An 18,848-nucleotide genomic window follows, 5' to 3' on the forward strand; every position below is an offset into this window, starting at 1 on the left:
GGTATGATCGTTTATTTCATAAACAAGTGTCAGTATCATACCCTGTGGATGCAGGTAAGGTATTTGGGGGGAAAAAATTAAATAATCAAAATCAGAGTCCCTATTCTTGATAACTATATTTTGGATCTTCTGTCCTGACGATTCCCAGCCCTGCCTCTGCCACTAACTGACAACATTTATGGCTTCTTTCTTCCAGGAAATGTGAACGTTTAGCATGTAGCAGTTCACTTAGTGTTAGCCTAAGTACCCACGAGGAAGGAGCCTGTGAAAGAAATTAAATATTATGTTCTTATAAAAAATTAAATAAAACCTGTTTTGATCCCGGAACTGTCACTACCTGTAGCCCTTCAACAGTGTTCTTAATCTTTCTACACCATAGCTTCATCATGTGTAAAATGGAGGCAGTAATATCCACCTCACCAAACTGGCTTCAGGTTTAAGTAAGATAACCTGTAAATTGCACAGCATATAATAGGTACTCCATTAATGTTCGCTTCCTTCTCTTTCCAAATACCCATCCCTTTGGGTTTGTAAAAAATATTTATGTATGTATTTTTGAGGGAGAGAGGGAGCCTACAAGTCGGGGAGGGGCACAGAGAGAGAGAGAGAGAGGCAGAATTCGAAGCAGCCTCCAGATGCTGAGCTGTCAGCCCAGAACCTGACACGGGGCTCGAACCCATAAACCGCAAGATCAGGACCTGAGCCGAAGTCGAGCATTTAACTGACAGCCACCCAGGCACCCCTCCATCCATTTGCTGAAGTGGTCCTATGACAAGCTCCCTGACGGGCAAGGGCTATGTTTTCCTATTCTGATGTTCACAGCCCCGAACCCAGTGCCAGAGCTTGCCACGGTACGTGCTTGTTGAAGGAATGTTTCATTGAATGAGCAAACGCGTGAACCGTCAGGTGTTGGGTTTTAGAGAAAGTTCCCGTGGAAGACTGTCACTGTGTTTCCCCTCACCGTGATCCAGAAACAGAGGCCACTGCTGGTGCTGACATCCATCCGCTCGGGGGGACAAGTGGCCCGGTGGCTGAGCGCACACTTGAGTGCCACGCCTTCCTTTTTTCGGCAGAGGGACCCGGACCAAGTTCCATAATCCCGCTAAGCCTTGCTTTCCCCACCTGCTCAGTGAGGGATACGATGGCACCAGCCTCACAGGGTTGAGTAAGGACCCAGGGAGACCATTTCTATTTACAACGTGTAGTAAAGTGCCTGGTTCCTCGTACACGCTCAGTACCTGTTAGCTAGTATGCTGCTCGTGTGGAGAGGCACAGAACGGTGACAATGACAATGGCTGGGTCTGGTCTGTGTACTTTCCCCTGACCCACCAGTGTTGAGTCAGAGCCTCTTATGTAGCTTTGAGCTGAAACCATTTCAGAAGCGTTAAAAACCACCCGTGTTTAAGTATGTTTAGCTGATCCCAGGGGCTCAGGGAGACAGGTAGTGGAAATGGGAGGAGAAAAAATGAGCCCAGCAACCCGAAATGACTCCTCATTTTCATCTGTTTCACCCAGATATGGGAGGGGGGTGGTAGTGAGGGAAGGCGCTGCCCCCTCTCTGCGTTTGAAATCCCACTTGCCAATTGCTGGAGCGCAGACCCACCCTGTTCCTTCACCCCCTGAGGTCCTGGTGACCTCCGAGCTCCAGACTAGGAGGAGGAGGCCAGGGTGTCAGTCACAGCTCCACCCTACGCTCCTGTGTGAGCTGAACACATCTTTTCACCTCTCCGTCGTCTCCTTCTCCTCTTCTGTGAACGAAAATAACGGGGCACCGGGTGGCTCAGTCGGTTGAACGTCCGACTCTTGATTTCGGCTCAGGTCATGACCTCACGGTTCGTGGGATCGAGCCCCACGTCGGGCTCTCTGCTGACAGCATGGAGCCTGCTTGGGATTCTCTCTGTCCCTCTCTCAAAAAATAAACTTAAAAAAAAAAAAAAAAAAAAAAAAAAAAAAACAAAACCAGTGATGATCGGCCTGTTTCTCAGGGCTGTTAGGGGATCCATGAATGATTACATAAAAGTCTTAAAAGCTTCTCTATTACCATGGCATTGGGGCTACCCACCATTTTTATCAGTAAGTGCCATCCTTTTCCTGGGCACATCCTGCCTTCCGCACGTCTCCAAGCACTTCTGCGCCGGGCTGCCAGCCTGACAGGCGTCCGGGGGCCGCCCATGGCTCTGGATTAACCTCCCGCCTTCCCCAGTGCCCCCCAGGGACACACCCTCTTTTATCCGGTGGACACCTTTGCTTTCAACCAGCTGGACTCTCCTCTGCAGGGACTCAGAGACTCTACACAACAGACACTCCCCCTCCAGGGGTGCCTGATTTCCGTGGTTTTCTATAGAACCCGTAACCTAAAAACAGAACCTTCTGGACTGAACACAAGAGACTTGCCGCCTTAAATGTGAAACCGAGCCAAGCAGCTAGATAGGGCACTAACCCACACTCCATTCGCAGGTATGTCTTAGGGGAGGAAACGCGTATGAAAATGTGCAGAAATGGTGACGTTCTGGAGAGGGAGCTGGTCGTAAAAATAGAAATCACGGCCGTGTTTACCGAGCACCTATTGTAGGCAGGGGGCGGGGCCAAGTGTTACTATAACATTCATGATACATTCAGTCTGTCTCTGGGATCGGTGTGTCCCTGGCTGGCTGTGTGTCCTTGAGCAAAACAGAGGCAACTTCTGATCCTGTTTCTTGGGGGAATAACTATGGTTCAACAGGTGCAGTGCATTGAACTTTTGAAACTTTGATCCCATTCTCTTGGGAAGTACCACAGGCAGAGAGAGAGAGAGAGGAGTGGGTCTCTGCAGCCCCACAGGGAGCACCAGTAACTTAGGATCTTAGAGGAAAAGGGGGAACCCTGGCCAGACTCTCCCCAGTGCATGATGATCATTGACCACCCCCCACCCTCCGCCTAGGTCTGCCTTGGATAAGTGAGTGAAAACTGCCCCCCCCCACTGATGCTCAGAGCCTCTCAGGGACTCCCAACTTCTCTCCTGAGCTGACCTAAAGTCCCCTGCCTCCTGGGTTGTGTCCCCTTCTCCTGTAGACTTCCCGTGACAATAGTTCCACATCACTGGCCGATTTCCCCTCCGCGCCTTTTCTTGTGGCCGTGTCTGGAAAGCTTTCCTTTTGCCCCAAATCCCATACACTCCTCGAGACCATGCTAGGTGGTTTGAGGATGTTTTTAGCAGAGAACGAATCCACGTCTTCCGATGCCCCGTCTTGAAATATTCCCATTAGTGCGGAACTTACACTTATTCTGGGAAAATTGCGAAGATCGTTAGATACCATGGAGAGGTGTATGTGCAGGTGTTATTTTTGAGTGCCCAGTAGATGCCGGATGCCGTGCTGAACTCTTCAGATACAGGATCTGATACCAATATTCACTGCCATTCTGCATTGCGAGGTGGGTGCTGTTATCCCCACCTAAGAGACTGGGAAAATTAATCTTCAGGTAATTAACTTGTCCATAGTCCCACAGTTAGTCAGCTCTCAAGAATGAACTATAAAGTTCGTTTTATACCACAAGCATACCACTTGTGTCTCTGTGCAAAAAGTCTTTGATTTTGGGGGGAGGAAAGCTATTGTCTGGATCCTAGGGAGACTTATAACAGAGGCAGAAACCAATGTGTTTTATTATCTCACCACCCATGGTCTAATGGCTGGTTTCCCAATTACAAACTCCAGAGAGGCCAGGGCTTCAGCCCCCTTTACACAAGAACAAAACAAGGCCTCTCCATCTGGACCGCTGGGCCCTGCCACATAAACACATCAGGGAACCTAAGCAGCATTTTCCCTGCTCACCACCCCCTGCGGAGAGCGGCTTAATGGGCTCTTTCTGGGTTGGAAAATAGAGTCTTGTTGATAGAAGAGAAAGAGGGGTGTCACCACAGGTTGGGTTTCTTCAACTGGAAGGCCTCCTTAAGGCTCCCAAACAGCTCAGCATTCCCCCCCGCTCCCCTTCTCTGATTAGCCTCATAAAAAAGCCCACAGCACTTTCCTTCCTGTTGGCCAGCCTTTTGGTGGTCGCGTCCCCGGCCCCCTGGCAGGCTTGAGATCCCATCGATTGTTAGATGTACAGCTCTCAAACAGGCCCCAGCAGCTGAAAGCCTAGGCCATTAGCCCCAGCTAACTGAAAGGGTTCACCGCCAGGAGACTGATTCCGAGATTGGGTCTTTATGATCAATATATCTTTCTCCATTAGGTTCATTTCCTCCAAAGGAAATGGGTAGGACCATTATGGTTTATGTTTATTGACAGGCCTCTCCACTGGCCTTCTCCAGCTTCACAGGGAGGAGGCAGAGACTTCGGAGGTGAGGTTGTTAAACTGAACTGCCCAGCCTCTTGCAAGCCTCTCTTACTGGCCTTTGGTGACAAACAGTGGCAAGGGATTCCTTGGGCCAAAGTGACAGAATACATTATTTTGTCACGTAGGAAAGAGTGATCGACCCTACCAGGTACAGGAAAGGTGGCACGAGTTTGGGCACAGTTGGAAAGAGTCTGAACACACAGAAGAACTTTCTGAGCACAAGGGCCATTACTTTCTATAATCAAGAGACATAGTGGATTCCCCTGAAGATCTGTGAGAATGAGAAAGATTCCTTCAAAGGTGCAACCTCGAAGGAAGTACAGCCTTGTCTGGCCGTAAGGAAGAATGGACCAGCCAGTTTCTAGATCCTTTGTAACCATAGAATCATGGGTTAGTACTTATGGTGGCTTCTGAGGACCTCATAAGACTTTACAGATGTCACACCTTTCTTTCTCAAACTCCCTGGGTGGGCATTCATCACTTTCTCTTTGAAGATGAAAAACTAAAGCATCAAGTTGGGAAACAACTTCCTTTGGGGAAAAAGCACCTGAGAACCTGTGCCCGCGTCCCAGCTCCTGCAAGGACCCACTGGGGCAACAGCATTTCGCCACTCCTTGATTTTACATCCACCAAGAAGTTTTGGCTGAAATAACCATCTCTGCTTTGGCTTGTGTGGTTCTTAGATGCTCCTCAAATGCTCCCCAACATTCATTTGCCTTCTGACCATCAGTTAAAGTCGGGACCAAATTTGTATGGATCTTATTGGCCACTGGTAGCTGAGAGGGTAATTATGTCCGAAAATGAAGTATCAATTAATGGGCAGCGATGGATGAGACGTTCAGGGGATCAAGTTGGTTGCTCTGGAAGCATCTCCCATCCTTGGCCCCTAGAGTGTCTGGACTCATGTCTGCCCCATACTCTGTGTCCATCCCGTCCTCACACCTTTCTGCTCTGCACGTGGGCGATGCCTCATTGCTGAAACAACCCTACCCAACCTAACAGAAGAGAAGGCAGAGCAGGCTGATCATAGTTTGAGGTGGAAGCAAACCTTCACCAGAGGAGAAAGTCGGAATCCGAGAGGAAGTGGGTATTAAGCAAAAGCCCAAGAAACAAGTCATTTCTGATGCATAGAAAAAAGATAATAAGGTAGGGAGAACTTCTCCTTTAGAGATTAGTAGGGGTTTTGTGGGTGGTTTTTTTTTTTTCGTTTTTTGATTTTTTTTTTTTTTTTTAGTCCTAAAAGCTTTCTTCATGTCTAGACTTGCTCCTTCAGAGGATAGGTTTGGTTTTAGTCACTTTTATGTGGAGGATAAGAGGGAGGACTGTGCTGATTGAGCAGAGGTAAATGCACAGGCAGACAGGTGCTAATATTCTCAACATCTCCACCTCCCTCTTCTACCAAGAAACCCCATTCTGGTAGGCAGGAGCAGGTAGGCACCCAGGAGGCAGAAGCAGGTGTCCATGACCATTCCCAACCAGAGGGGTAGGGGCCACTTCAGCCTGGGTTTCCAGAGAAGAGGAAGCTTGGGGGCAGTTAGCAGAAATGCTTCCCAGGGCTCTCGGCTCAGGGCGTCAACTGTTCAGTATACTTCTTTCACTGATTCAGAGCTTAGGCACAGCCTGTGGGAGCAGCCCCTGGATTGGGACAACCACAGAAATGACCGGACAGCTGACCTATCAGGTGAGAGCTCCCCAGGTCCAGAGAGGAGGCTTCTTGACAATATAGCTTTCACCATTTTTCATGAGGGTTTAAAGTCTGTGAAGTTCTCGGTGCAAGGAAGGCCTCCAATCATTATTGACTGTGTTGACTCTTTTCCTCCTGCTGGAGCAGCCTGTGGGTGCAGAGTCACCTGCTTGCCTCTATTCTCAGGATAGCTGTCAGCCTCAGGCAAGTCGTTAAGCTGCCTCCAATTCTCTGATGAAGAAGGTCCGAAGAAGGTCCGCATTAAGCTGGCAATTCTCCACCCAGCACACTAAAAGCCTCTGATATTTCTCCCTAAAACCACACTACAAAACAATGTCCGTTTTTCAAATACACCCTAAAAGAATCCCTCAACGTTGTTTAGTGGAACCAGTAGCCCCTTGATAGGGCTGGACTTTCCAACCAGGAAAAACAGAAGCTGGGTTCCCTCTAAGTTTGCTCGCTCCCCAGTCTAGCACAGATCATTAAGCTAATTCTGAGGAAAGAGAATAAGGTATCTGGTTAATTAGGTCATCCTTTAATTGAATTCAAAGTATTAGATGTGGAAAATGTAACAACTGGTATCCTGGAGGTTGACAACATTTTTTTTTAATTCTACAGTGAGCATTAAATATTGCTAATATTTGAGATTATCTTAGCTACATGAAGGAATGATAGAATTTTCGTCGCATGGGGAGTTTCATCTACTTACAGGATTACAGGCTTGGCCTCCTGTCTTCTCTTTTCCTACATAACGAAGTTTTCGGTCACAGGGAACCAAAGCAAGAGCGTACACGATCTGGAGGCCGCAAGATGTGCTGACCAGCAATCCAAAGCCAAGGGCAGAACAACTTCAAGTAATTGGAAAGCTCGGCTTGATTGGATCAAACTCTTACTACTTTGAGGGAATGTCCTTCCTTTTCTAGTAGTATGTGTGTTGCTTCTTGTGTTTTAAAAGATTCCGGTGTCAGATATTTGAGTTTTGTCAGGTGCAGAAAAATAGGGGAAGAACTCTTCTGAAGGCACATAAAAGATGAATGACCCTGGAGAGCCTGGGAGTCTGAGCCAACCTGTCTACCTGAGCCAGGGATGCCTTGACTGTTTATTGATCCCAGTATTGGGTGATTTGGGAGCTGACGGTACTCCGTAGGGAATCGGAACTCACTGGGTAGCCTAAAAGAAGTGTCTGGCTTACGGACAGAAAGAGATATGGAATCACAGGCTGACAGCAGCAGCTTTATGAATGTGGTTCCCACAACGAGACCTGGTGTCTGGTGAGGATTCTTGGTCTAGCTGTCCTCATGGAACGTAACAGAAATTGTTCGCGCTCACCACGCGTAGACTTATCTGTACTATACTGCCTAGGGTCGCTTGGCCTACAGTTGAAGAACGCCAGCCCCAGAAACTCCCTTTCCTCTTTTCTGTATGCCCAGCGCCTGACATATGGCTGGTGTTCAGCCGAGGGTGGCCGCAGAGGAAACCAGCCTGGGTGACCCTTAAACAGGACATTCCAGTCCAGCTCAAAACCTGTGGTTCTGAGAGGGAGCAGGAATCATGCTGCACTGGGACACGGGGCCGGCCTGAATCCACACAGGCAGGCCTGAACCCAACCACAGGACCCAGAGGCGATGGTCTCCCAAAAGGACCCGGACCAAACTCTATTAGAGTGTAGCTTTCTGAGCTAAACTTTTGGTTTGGGTTTTGGTTTTCGCTTGGTTTCCTGGTAAGAGTTCCTGGGAAGGAAGCAAAGGCGAGAGGAAAGAAAGGAAGGGAGGAAGACGCAGAGGGAAGAATGCCACTTTGTCTTAGGCAAACCAGAAAGGAATATTTCCTTTCCAAGCCCTTTTAAGACTTGAGGGCCTCTCTGTGAGCGTGGTGGTGGGGTCGGGCGGTGGCCCTGGGGCCAGACCAACCTGGAACCTAAAATTCAGGAGAGCTGAGGCCAGACAGTGGGAGGGATCCCAGGGAGAGCGAAGCAAGGCCATCAGTGGGGGCGGCTGGTTCCTCCCATGTGGGCTGATGACCTCACAGACGCTTGCCTGATCTGTCCGTGAGCCATTGCTTTGATCTGATTGGTGCTGTTCTTTCAAACCACCATGAGTAGGACATCAGAGTTTGCGTTGGTTTTTTTGTTTGTTTGGTTGGTTTTTGGGGTTTTCTTCCCCCCACCTTCTGCTACGAATGAACCCTAGACATAATGGGCAAGGTTAGGACCGGGATCAGAGGTGAAATTTGTGTTCTCACGTAACAGAGCTGCAACATTTCCCGTGTCCCGCCAAGTCCAACCACAAAGATCCCATCTGAATAATCGGCTGCTATAATCCAATGGCTAGACCACCCGCCTTTGAGTTTAAAGGGATACTCCGCCTTGATCTGCCCAGGGTCTCCAACAGTCTGCCAACTTCTGAGTCACTCCGAGTGGAACAGCTGTACAGGCTCAGCCTGGTGTTTGGGGTCCACCCCGCACACCCCACTGTTCTTGGCACTGGCCCCATCGATGGGCCGTGGAGGTGGGAGCTCTATAGCAACAGTCTTTGTACAGCAGGGTGGAGCGGGGAGATGTGCTGTGCCACTGCCCATGTTCCGTCTGTTCTGTGGGCAGAGTTCTGGGAACACACTCAACCCAAACCATTGTCAGCCTGCTAGTGCGTGAAGGAGCAGCAGAGCCCTGCCTGTGGCTTGTGACCCTAGGGAAGTGGTGATTTTACTCCCGCTGCCCAGAGAATCCCATTCCTCTGTTTCAGATCTGTAATGGCTTTCTAGAAACTTTCTCTACCCGCCCCCCCACCACCAACAACAAAAAAAACAGAGCACCTCACTTTCACAACACCTTCCTTCCAGAAAGTTTTTGTTTTTAATGTTTATTTATTTTTGAGAGACAGAGAGACAGTGCAAGCAAGGGAGGGCCAGAGAGAGAGAGAGGGAGACACAGAATCTGAAGCAGGCTCCAGGCTCTGAACTGTCAGCACAGACACGCGGCTCGAACTCATGAACAGCAAGATCATGACCTGAGCCGAAGTCAGATGCTTAACCGACTGAGCCACCCAGGTGCCCCCCAGAAAGTTCTTTCTGGTGTCTAACGTGAGCCCTTTGTGCTCTAGCCAAAGCTTTTTTTTTTTTTTAATTTTTTTTTTTTAACGTTTATTTATTTTTGAGACAGAGAGAGACAGAGCATGAACGGGGGAGGGTCAGAGAGAGGGAGACACAGAATCTGAAACAGGCTCCAGGCTCCGAGCTGTCAGCACAGATCCCGACGCGGGGCTTGAACTCACGGACCATGAGATCATGACCTGAGCCAAAGTCGGCCGCTCAACCGACTGAGCCACCCAGGCGCCCCAAAGCTTATTTTACTTTGGCCCTTGCTAGAGAAGTACATCAGATACAAGAACCTTCCATAAAATTGAAGATTTCTCAAACCTGTCTTCTTCAGAAAGAAGAATTTGGGTTTTCTTAACCTTTCATCAGAGCCTTGTCACCCAAACCTTTCATTATCTTTCTCAATTATATCTTTGAGCCCTCTCCAAAACCTGTCTTTTGAGTTATGGGGACCATAACTTAATTAGATCTCTCATTTCCAGATGATACTCCTGGTGCTTAAGGAAAAATGAATTAAATTTCAGTCAGATATATTTCACTGGGGGAAGGGCCTGTAAAAAGAAAGAAAGAAAGAAAGAAAGAAAGAAAGAAAGAAAGAAAGAAAGAAAGAAATTGGATCCTTTATATAAATAGGACATTGTATCACAAATGAGTTTTTCTTTCCCCGGTTTTTTGAAACAATGGGTCTTTTTTTGGTGAATTTAATTCCTCAGAGATTCTAACCTAAAAGACCATGATTTGCATTCTTTCGTGGGTATGTGGGTTCTGCATCCAAAAAAAAAAGCATACGATGTGTGCCTCTAATAAGTGGGCAACATGGCAGCAATTAAGCACCTTAAGGTCTGGGGCGAGTGTGGGGGGGGAAGGGGGGGGGTCCCTGTGTTTCCAGCCTTTTCTGTACCAGCTTTTGTTCTGAGGGGTTCAGAGGGGTCTGTCTGGCTTGCTTCTGTAATGCTGTTCTACTTAGATGTGTAGATGTCTTAATCCCGATCATATGGTGTTTATGCTCAGAATTTCAAGGTATTTAATTGATCTTTGGGCTGTGGAACCGAGCCACAGAGCCAATGGTAGGGACAGGCTGCTTTGAGCCCTCACCTGAGATCCCCCAGGCTAAAGTGAAGAAGTTGGGCTCACTCACAGATGACCTGAAGGTCCTTCTAGGCTGACCCCTGTGAAAAAGAACCCTCTTCCAAAGAACCTGGATCTGTAGACTACAAGGGATGGGAACGGCCATTTATTGATCAACTCCGTGGGGTCAGATGAGAGTTCAAGGCCCCTCAGGTACACACCTATGGAGCAGATATGGCTAAGTGGCTGCCACCACAACCTCCCCACCCACCCACCCCTGCCCAGAGGAGTCTACACTATTTGGACCCCACTCAAAATGTCACTTCCTCAGTGAAGCCTTCCCTGACCCCTTGACCAGCCCAAGTTCGGTGTTCCCGTCCTATGTTCTTATGGCTCCCCATGCTTTCCCTTCATTGATTGCACTCGCCACCAATGTAATTATCTGTACAACCAAGGTTTTCATGCCCGCTCCACCCAAATCTCCATGAGGGTGGGGACCGTAGAAGTCTTGTTTGTCACCGTATTCCTGGAGCTTAGCACAGTGCTGACAAAATAGTTGCGCTTCAGGAAGTATTTCTCGAGCAAACAGAAGCATGAATGCAGAACGAATGGATGCACGGCAAAGCTGGTGACAAAGCCAGAACTGGCTGGCTCTCAGAGACCTGAGATTTGAGACACTCTTACTCGCGTGCTTGTGCCCAAGGGCCTCACCGCTGTCACCTTCCTGTGACACCGCCCCGTCCAGTAATTGAGTTTTGACTCCAGCAGGGGGAGTGATGGAGGCAGAGCTCCGGGCCACACTCTTAACCTGTCTTTTGTCCCCAGAGGCGTCTAAAAGAGCGGGGAGATTATAGATCTAGCCTGAGGCTGGGGGTGGTGGCTGGAGATGGGTGGGAGGGGTCACTGAACTGGACCAAAGCAAACATCCTTGTGGGCATCAGCTTCTAACACGCTTTGCCAACGGGCTGCAAACACAAAACTGCTCGGCCGGGGATCTGGGTCAGTGAGAGTGGGTGAAAAGGAAGGAGGACGGACCAAGACAGGCAACCTTTAGGGAAGCAAAAATAAAATTCTAATGTGGAAACTGCTGAAAATAGACTGCATGGCTGTCGGGCTGCATGCAAATCCAGTGCTAATTACATGGAAATTAATTACAAGTCCTAATTTCCATATGCCTCGCTAGGACCCTTGGGGGGAGGGGGCGTCCTTGCTGCAGGTGTCTGGTCTCCCCCCAACCCCCACACGCCATTGAGGAGGCTCTGATGTCGTCTCCTTCACACTCTCGCCACAGCAGTGAGAAAAGCTGATAGGAGGCTAAAAATACTAACAATAGAAATTTGATTTCTTCTTCCAGACAAAAAGCCTTGGCATCCACAGGAGGGAGAAGTGTTCAGGCAGCATGTGACTGGTTGGTATGAAATAAATAAATAGAGAAAATAGCATATAATTAACTCTAAGTGTACGTGGTTAAGCAGGGATGTGCAGCCTTTCGCTAACGGACTGGGCGGGGGGTGGGGGGCAAAAGACCGTGTGACAAGCCATGTGACATGTGACAGGGTTATCAAGCTCATGGCCTCCTGGGTCTTGGTTCCAGGGTGTGCTTCTCCTTAAAGCTGTTTAAAGAAATTCAAAGCATTTCCAAGATACAGCCCCTAACACGGTATCTGTCCCCCGACTTCACTCAAAGATACACCTTAGGTGCGTGGGTGCTGGGTGAATCGATTTCAACAAAACAAAACAAAACAAAAACACCTTGCGGGACATCACTGCCCAGGGCAGATCCCTACGCTCCTGTCTGGAGGCACGTGGGTTTAATCGTAGGGATGGATTTTTTTTTTTTTATTGTTTGAGAGAGAGACAGAGACAGAGCGTGAGTGGGGGAGGGGCAGAGAGAGAGGGAGACACAGAATCCGAAGCAGGCTCCAGGCTCTAAGCGGTCAGCACAGAGCCCGACGCGGGGCTCGAACTCACGGACTGTGAGATCACGACCTGAGCCGAAGTCGGACGCTTAACCGACTGAGCCACCCAGGTGCCCCAGGATGGATTTTTAAAGCACAAAAACGAAAACCCATCCCCTTACAGTGCCTGGGGTATGGAGCCTTTGGAGGGCGGATCTGTCCCTTTCGGGTCTTCCTTCCCTTCCACTGTTCTCAAGCGGGTCCTGCTTGGCTCCCTTCTCTCTGGCAGGTTGTTCTCCCACGTCGGCGACCCCTTCCTGGATGACCCCCTGCCCCGGGAGTACGTCCTCTACCTCCGACCCACCGGCCCCTTAGCACAGAAGCTCTCCGACTTTTGGCAACAGTCGAAGCAGATCTGCGGGAAGAACAAAGCCCACAACATCTTCCCCCACATCACACTCTGCCAGTTCTTCATGGTGAGCCGCAGACCCTGCCCCGGCCCCCCGGCCCCTCAGCCCCTGCCCGGGGAGCCCGGCTGCCACACCCCAGCCAGCGCCTTGAGACCTGGAGTCAGAGTCCGCAGCCTCGGGGAGCTGGCTGAAAGAGTCACGGGCTCCTGGGCTTGAATGGACCGTTAAGGAATGAGTAAGGTCCCATCTGCCCGGGGCCCAGGAGCACCCCGGGTCGGATGCACCAGCATGATGACTGCTGTTCCTCAGGACTCTAGGGACAAGCCTGACCCACTGAGTCAGGACCTGGACGGGCGGCCCCAACACTGAAACTAAAGCATTTCCACCCTGGTCCACGGGTAAGAGTAGAAATTGGGGAGCTAGGAACAAGAAATGTGCTCTACAGACACGGGAGGGGACTTTGGCCTCATAGACCCTCTGGCCACGAGTTTTGTCTCACCAGATCTTTCTAGAGACAGCAAAGATACCTGTGACCCGCCATAGTTACCTAATCTCCATAATCCTAGCTATCACAGAGCTTACTTAATGACTAAATTAAATCCCCCTCCGTGTAATAAATATAAATACTTTTCATCTACTTTAGTTCCCTGTGGAGATAGAGCAGAATTGGCTTATCCAGGTGTATTCGAGATGAGACAGAATGGTAGCACTTTTAGACATTTTCAAAAAGTATTTTTTTTCCAGATTGTCTCTGCCTCTTTAAGACAAACCAAACCAAACCAAACCGTGTTCCTCACACCTTCTTTCTTCCCGTTCCCTCTGAGAATTATAATGATTATCACTTCCTCCCAGTCATTCCAGGATCTTTCTCAAAAGCATTCCGAACGTTAGAGACACTCATTTTCCCCCAGTGCTCCAAGAGGGTGGGGAGATGATATCACAGCTCTCTGAGCTAACGTGAGACTGGCAGCCGAGTCAACTTCTGATCATCCGAGGACAACAGAAAAGTCACAGATGATGGGAGAGCAGGGGAAAGCACATCCTTTACCCTGAGATGCCGTTTGCTCCGGGCCCATTCCCCTATTCTCCCTTCCCGCTGGACCAGGCTGCGCCCAGGGGCACAGCAGGGCAGGGCGGGAGGCAAGCGTTGGTCCCATGGCCCCAGCTGAATTTACCAGTTAGACGGCCCACGTCCGGATAACTGGGAGCCTGCCGTTCTCCTCCGTCCTCACAGACAGAAGCGAGGGTTTAGGGATGGCGTCCTCGGCCTCCAGCCCCGGGCAGAGGATGCCAAATGTTCAGTAGCGGTAGACCTCCGCCCCCCTCTGAATGGAGCGTTTTGTTTTCCCCTGCCAGTGTGAGGACAGCAAGGTGGACGCCCTGGGGGAAGCCCTGCAGACCACGGTCAGTCGCTGGAAGTGCAAGTTCTCGGCCCCGCTGCCCCTGGAGCTCTATACCTCCTCCAACTTCATTGGCCTCTTCGTGAAGGAAGACAGCGCGGAGGTCCTCAAGAAGTTTGCCGCGGACTTTGCCGCGGAGGCTGCGTCCAAAACCGGTGAGCTGACAGCTGCCAGGCCAGGCGTGGGTCCCGTTCATCAAAAACGGGGAAGGAAAGGGATCGGAAGTTATGGACGGCTGGGCTGGGGCCGGCAGGTGGAGGGCCCTGCGGGGATGCGCGGAGCAGGACGAGGAGCACAGCCCTTTCCTGCAGCACCTGTGGGCTCCCTCTTAAAAATAGCGAACTACTGTTCTGCTGAGCCTCCCGGGAGAATGTCCAATGTCGACCCTCAACAGCCAAGTTGAAGGCTCACAACTCACTGTTTCACACTGAAGCCATAAGTGCGTCCTCTGCAGCACCGCTCTCTCTCTCCAGTTCAGAGTTAACGAACCTTCCTTCCCTGCCAGCCTCCTTGCCATGAAGGCCTCTGTCGGGGTCTCACGGCTCACTCCGTGAGGGCCCAGGGCTGTGCTCGGCGGGGTAGCACAGCACAGAGAATAGAGTGGAGGCACTTAGTGTCAGATAACAGATCCACCGGGCCCACGTCCCGCAACTCCCCGAAACCCATTAGAGGGGTCCCGAAGCTTCAACAGTCTGTCCAGAAATGTCACCCCTTCAAGATGTTTCTTGCTCTTTCCACGGCAGGCCTTAGTTCAAGCCAGCTGAGATTTCCCACCAAAGGAATTGGCTTAAAAGATGCTCAGGATATGTGTTGACTTAGAGGCAGGAAGCACGGAGAGGGGACAAGTGGGAGAAGTTGCCAGAGCTTTCCGGTCTGCCTACAGGTACAGACGAGCTCACTTAGGTCAAGGTGAGCCTTACCTGCAGTGGGACAAGACAGACAGTGGGGTCGAGGGGGGAAGAGTCGGCAGGGGGCAGTTTCTGCTGGCTCCCTTGAGAAATCGCCATCAGTGGGTATTTCTTAGGGACCGCGATGCATTCATCCGTGCAGAAAGCAACGTAACAAGTGGTTTCTCCAGGCCCGAGATACAGGTTCAAGTACCTGTGCTCACAGAGAGCTCTGAGAAGAGAAAGGCCATCATAGGATGCAGTGGCTCCCCCTTCGCAAAAAAGGAAATGCATGCTGGGCTGGGCGATGTGGATCCCTACAGTGGAGAAAGGGCCCTGCAGGCAGGAAGGAACAAAGTGTGTGCAGAGGCTTGTGTGGAGCCCCCTCTCCCCACCCCCAGCAGAGCAGAGCTGGGCGTGAGCGGTACAGCTGAATCTGAGCATCGCATGCAAACTGGAGGAGGCCCAGAGTTGGCCAGCACCCCCCGCACCCCGCCCCTTTCAAGGAGGGATGGAGATGGGAGAGACCTGAGGAAAACCCCTGCTTTGCCCCTTGGTCTCCAAACCTCTGACCTGTAACTCACCTGCCATTTTGCTTAGTGTTCTTTACCAGAAAAGCCCCCGTTAGGGCTCAGGATTCTAGAAAGAGTGTAGCGAAGGCTCAGCGTCACCGAGCAGGATTGCAGGGAGGTCTCCCCTCTCAGAGGAGCTCTGACCCTTAAGATACCTCTTCTACTTGGGGGGGGGGGGGGCTCCTTAGAGCCCCTCCCCAGGCACCCCTTCTTCCCCCGGGACTAGGCTCTGCTTTCTACCTTCGCTGGGGCCTGCCATTTCATGGCTTAATATTTCAGAGAAATGACAGAATAGAGAGGCAAATTGTTTCCTGTTCCTGTCCCTCCACTTCAGGAAAATGACTCTTTTTCATCCCACAGTAGCTATTACCAAAACCACTAAAACTCCCACAAGACCCAAAACTGGTGGTGTGGCCACAAAACTCAAATCCTTCACAAATGTGTAAAGCGGGTCTCAGCCAGGGCTGTGCCAGACTCTTAAGGCACATAATGAGTGAGAGGCTGCGAGGCCCTTGCTTGCTTTCCTTGTAGGCAAGGGGAGGGCCAGCTCTTCTCCAGTATCTGTGGCCACTCTTTCTAAGAACTTGGCCGCTCGTTCTCTGCCCCTGTGCGGCCCCCTGGTGGTGACCGGGAGAACCGGGTGGCGCTGCCCTGGGTAGCTGGTCCAGCTTCTTGCCTCCTTATGTGGATGGCTGGCCATCCCGTCTTGGCCCTAGAACCTATGCCTTGATATTCTAGACTTTTCTGCAGACCCAGAGTCCATCAGCAAGTAGATTTCTTGTCCTCCTCCGTCCTGGGTGGCTTAAGGAGATTCATCATGCGTGTATGTTCGGCCATTGACCGAATACTAAAAGCCTGTATCACGTGCTGAGCACTGGGGATTCGTTGCAAACAGGACACAGAAAACCTTGCCTCATGGGGCTTACACCAAAAAAAAAAATACGATGTAGTGTAACAGAAAAATATCCAACTGCTACATCTGTCTCCCTGGGACATGAACAAGCCCCTTAATTCCCTACCTTCGCAAATTCCCTACCTTCCCTTTGGTTGTATCTTCTGCGCTGTTCTAGCTTGGACAGTAGATGGATCTCCCCCATGTAAAGATGTTCAAAAGAGAAACATAATTCACCGTTTTGTTTTGTTTCTTACAGTGTCTTAGAAGCACAGTCTGTATACATTTTTTTTTTCAAGTTTACTTATGTATTTTGAGAGAGAGACAGAGAGAAAGCACAAGCAGGGGAGAGGCAGAGAGGAGGAGAGACAGAATGCCACGCAGGCTCCACGCTATCCGCACAGAGCCCGATGGAGGGCTAGAACTCATGAACCGTGAGATGACGACCTGAGCCGAAATCGAGAGTCGGACGTTTAACTGCGTCAACCAGGCACCCCACCAGTCCGTTGTATACTTAAAAGCAGTGGCTTCAGTCGGGGAGATTTTATCCCCCGGGGCACGTGTGGCCGTGTCTGGAGTCGTTTTTGGTTGCCACAACTTCTGAGGTTGTACTACCGGAATCTAGTGGGTAGGGGCTGGGGGATGTGGCCACAGACCCCACAGTGCACGGGGCAGCCCCCACAACAGAGAATCATTCTGTTTTAAACCCTGGAAAACCCTGTCTTAGACCTTGAAAATATTCCATCTTTTCCCCTGGCTCCTCTGTCGGAGCCGCCCAGAAGCCAAGAGACGCGATTTCAAAACGACGGTGATCGGTCCTGGCCCGCATGCCGTCGCAGGATCTCTGCTTTGGCGTGAATTAGCTCATCCTTTGAGGTCGCGGTCTCCTCGGGCTGGTGATCCTCCGTGTGTTACTAGGAGGCAAAGCCGACCCAAACAATGACCTCTCCGCTTCCCTTGTCGGGAGCCAGGTGTGGCCCTTTCCCTCTCGAACTGCAGGCTGTTCGCGATCTGTTGCACCTGCCTGTCCCCTGATTCCGCTGCTGTGAAGGACAGCAGCAGCTCTTGTCCGGCCACGGGACGCCCTCCTTTGTCATTTGGGAGGCGGGATTTATGAGGGCAATCCTTCCGTGTTCTTCCTGGAGCCTCCACCGTTGCTCTGCTGACCACGTTCCAATAACGGTTCCCTTCCTTTGTTTCCAGAAGTACACGTGGAACCTCACAAGAAGCAGCTGCACGTAACCCTGGCTTACCACTTCCAAGCCAGCCACTTACCCACCCTGGAGAAACTAGCCCAGAACATCGATGTCAAACTCGGCTGTGACTGGGTGGCTACCATATTCTCGCGAGACATCCGGTTTGCCAACCATGAGGTAATGTCTCACTGTGGCTCCTGACCCTACTGGAGGCACAGGAGGTGCGGCCAGAACCCGGGAGCACGGGCAGCTCCCTGCTACAGGGAGATGGGGACCAAAGGAAAGCAGTGGAGTGAGCACCGGACCACAATTTCCTCTGGGCTCGGCCTGCTTCCTTGGGAAGTTCTGAGCTTGCAGCCCTCCTCCCCGGGTCCCAAGTGACTCATCTGTGTAATAGCCCCATTGTCCTGTCTGCCTTGCCATTCCACTCATTACTGGAATGATACAGAAGTGAAAAGGGAGAACAGAAAAGTATGTTGGAAAAGGTTTTAATTCTATAAATTCACGGAGTTAATAGAAGACCTCATCCAGATCTTAGGTAAGGAGGACACAGAAATACAAATATATATATACACACGTATAAATATATATACGTATATATACGTATATACGTATATATATTTATACGTGTGTATATATATATCTGAACACATAATTTACAGATACTTGCTAAGTATCTATGGCATGTAAGTTACCATGGAACATACTAGAATTTTTTTTTTTATTAATTTTATTTTTTTTAATTTACATCCAAATTAGCACACAGTGCAACAGTGATTTCAGGAGTAGATTCCTTAGTGCCTCTTACCCTTTTAGCCCATCTCCCCTCCCACAACCCCTCCCGTAACCCTCAGTTTGTTCTCCATATTTATGAGTCTCTTCTGTTTTGTCCCCCTCCCTGTTTTTATATTACTTTTGTTTCCCTTCCCTTATGTTCATCTGTTTTGTCTCTTAAAGTCCTCATATGAGTGAAGTCATATGATTTTGTCTTTCTCTGACTGCCTAATTTCACTTAGCATAATACCCTCCAGTTCCATCCACGTAGTTGCAAATGGCAAGATTTCATTCTTTTGGATTGCCGAGTAATACTTCATTGTGTATATATCCCACATCTTCTTTATCCATTCATCCATCGATGGACATTTGGGCTCTTTCCATACTTTGGCTGTTGTTGATAGTGCTGCTATAAACACGGGGGGTGCATGTGTCCCTTCGAAACAGCACACCTGTATCCCTTGGATAAATGCCTAGTCGTGCAATTGTTGGGTCGTAGGGTAGTTCTATGTTTAGTTTTTTGAGGAACCTCCATACTGTTTTCCAGAGTGGCTGCACCAGCTTGCATTCCCAGAAATATACTAGAATTTTTAAATGTGGTCCTGTCCTCAAGGAGTTTGAGTCCAGCAGGGGAGAGAGAGCAGATACATGAAACAAAAA

At 50.0% G+C, this 18,848-nt stretch overlaps 1 protein-coding gene across 5 annotated transcripts in view; it reads left to right on the plus strand.

The window, feature by feature from the left end:
- UBASH3B (ubiquitin associated and SH3 domain containing B) overlaps nt 1-18,848 on the plus strand; it is a 145,968-nt gene that overhangs the window by 91,603 nt on the left and 35,517 nt on the right. For 3 of the 5 annotated variants that reach the window (XM_058687085.1, XM_058687089.1, XM_058687084.1), the window contains exons 2-5: nt 11,514-11,567; nt 12,347-12,533; nt 13,824-14,022; nt 17,422-17,591. In XM_058687085.1, the coding sequence (XP_058543068.1) occupies nt 11,514-11,567; nt 12,347-12,533; nt 13,824-14,022; nt 17,422-17,591 (610 nt within the window). Of the gene's footprint in view, nt 1-11,513; nt 11,572-12,346; nt 12,534-13,823; nt 14,023-17,421; nt 17,592-18,848 lie in introns of all 5 variants that reach the window. The other 2 variants (XM_058687087.1, XM_058687086.1) reach the window with 2 other exon arrangements.

The sequence above is a fragment of the Neofelis nebulosa genome, chromosome 10 (genome assembly GCF_028018385.1).
Source record: "Neofelis nebulosa isolate mNeoNeb1 chromosome 10, mNeoNeb1.pri, whole genome shotgun sequence".
In the NCBI taxonomy this organism is placed as follows: domain Eukaryota; kingdom Metazoa; phylum Chordata; class Mammalia; order Carnivora; family Felidae; genus Neofelis; species Neofelis nebulosa.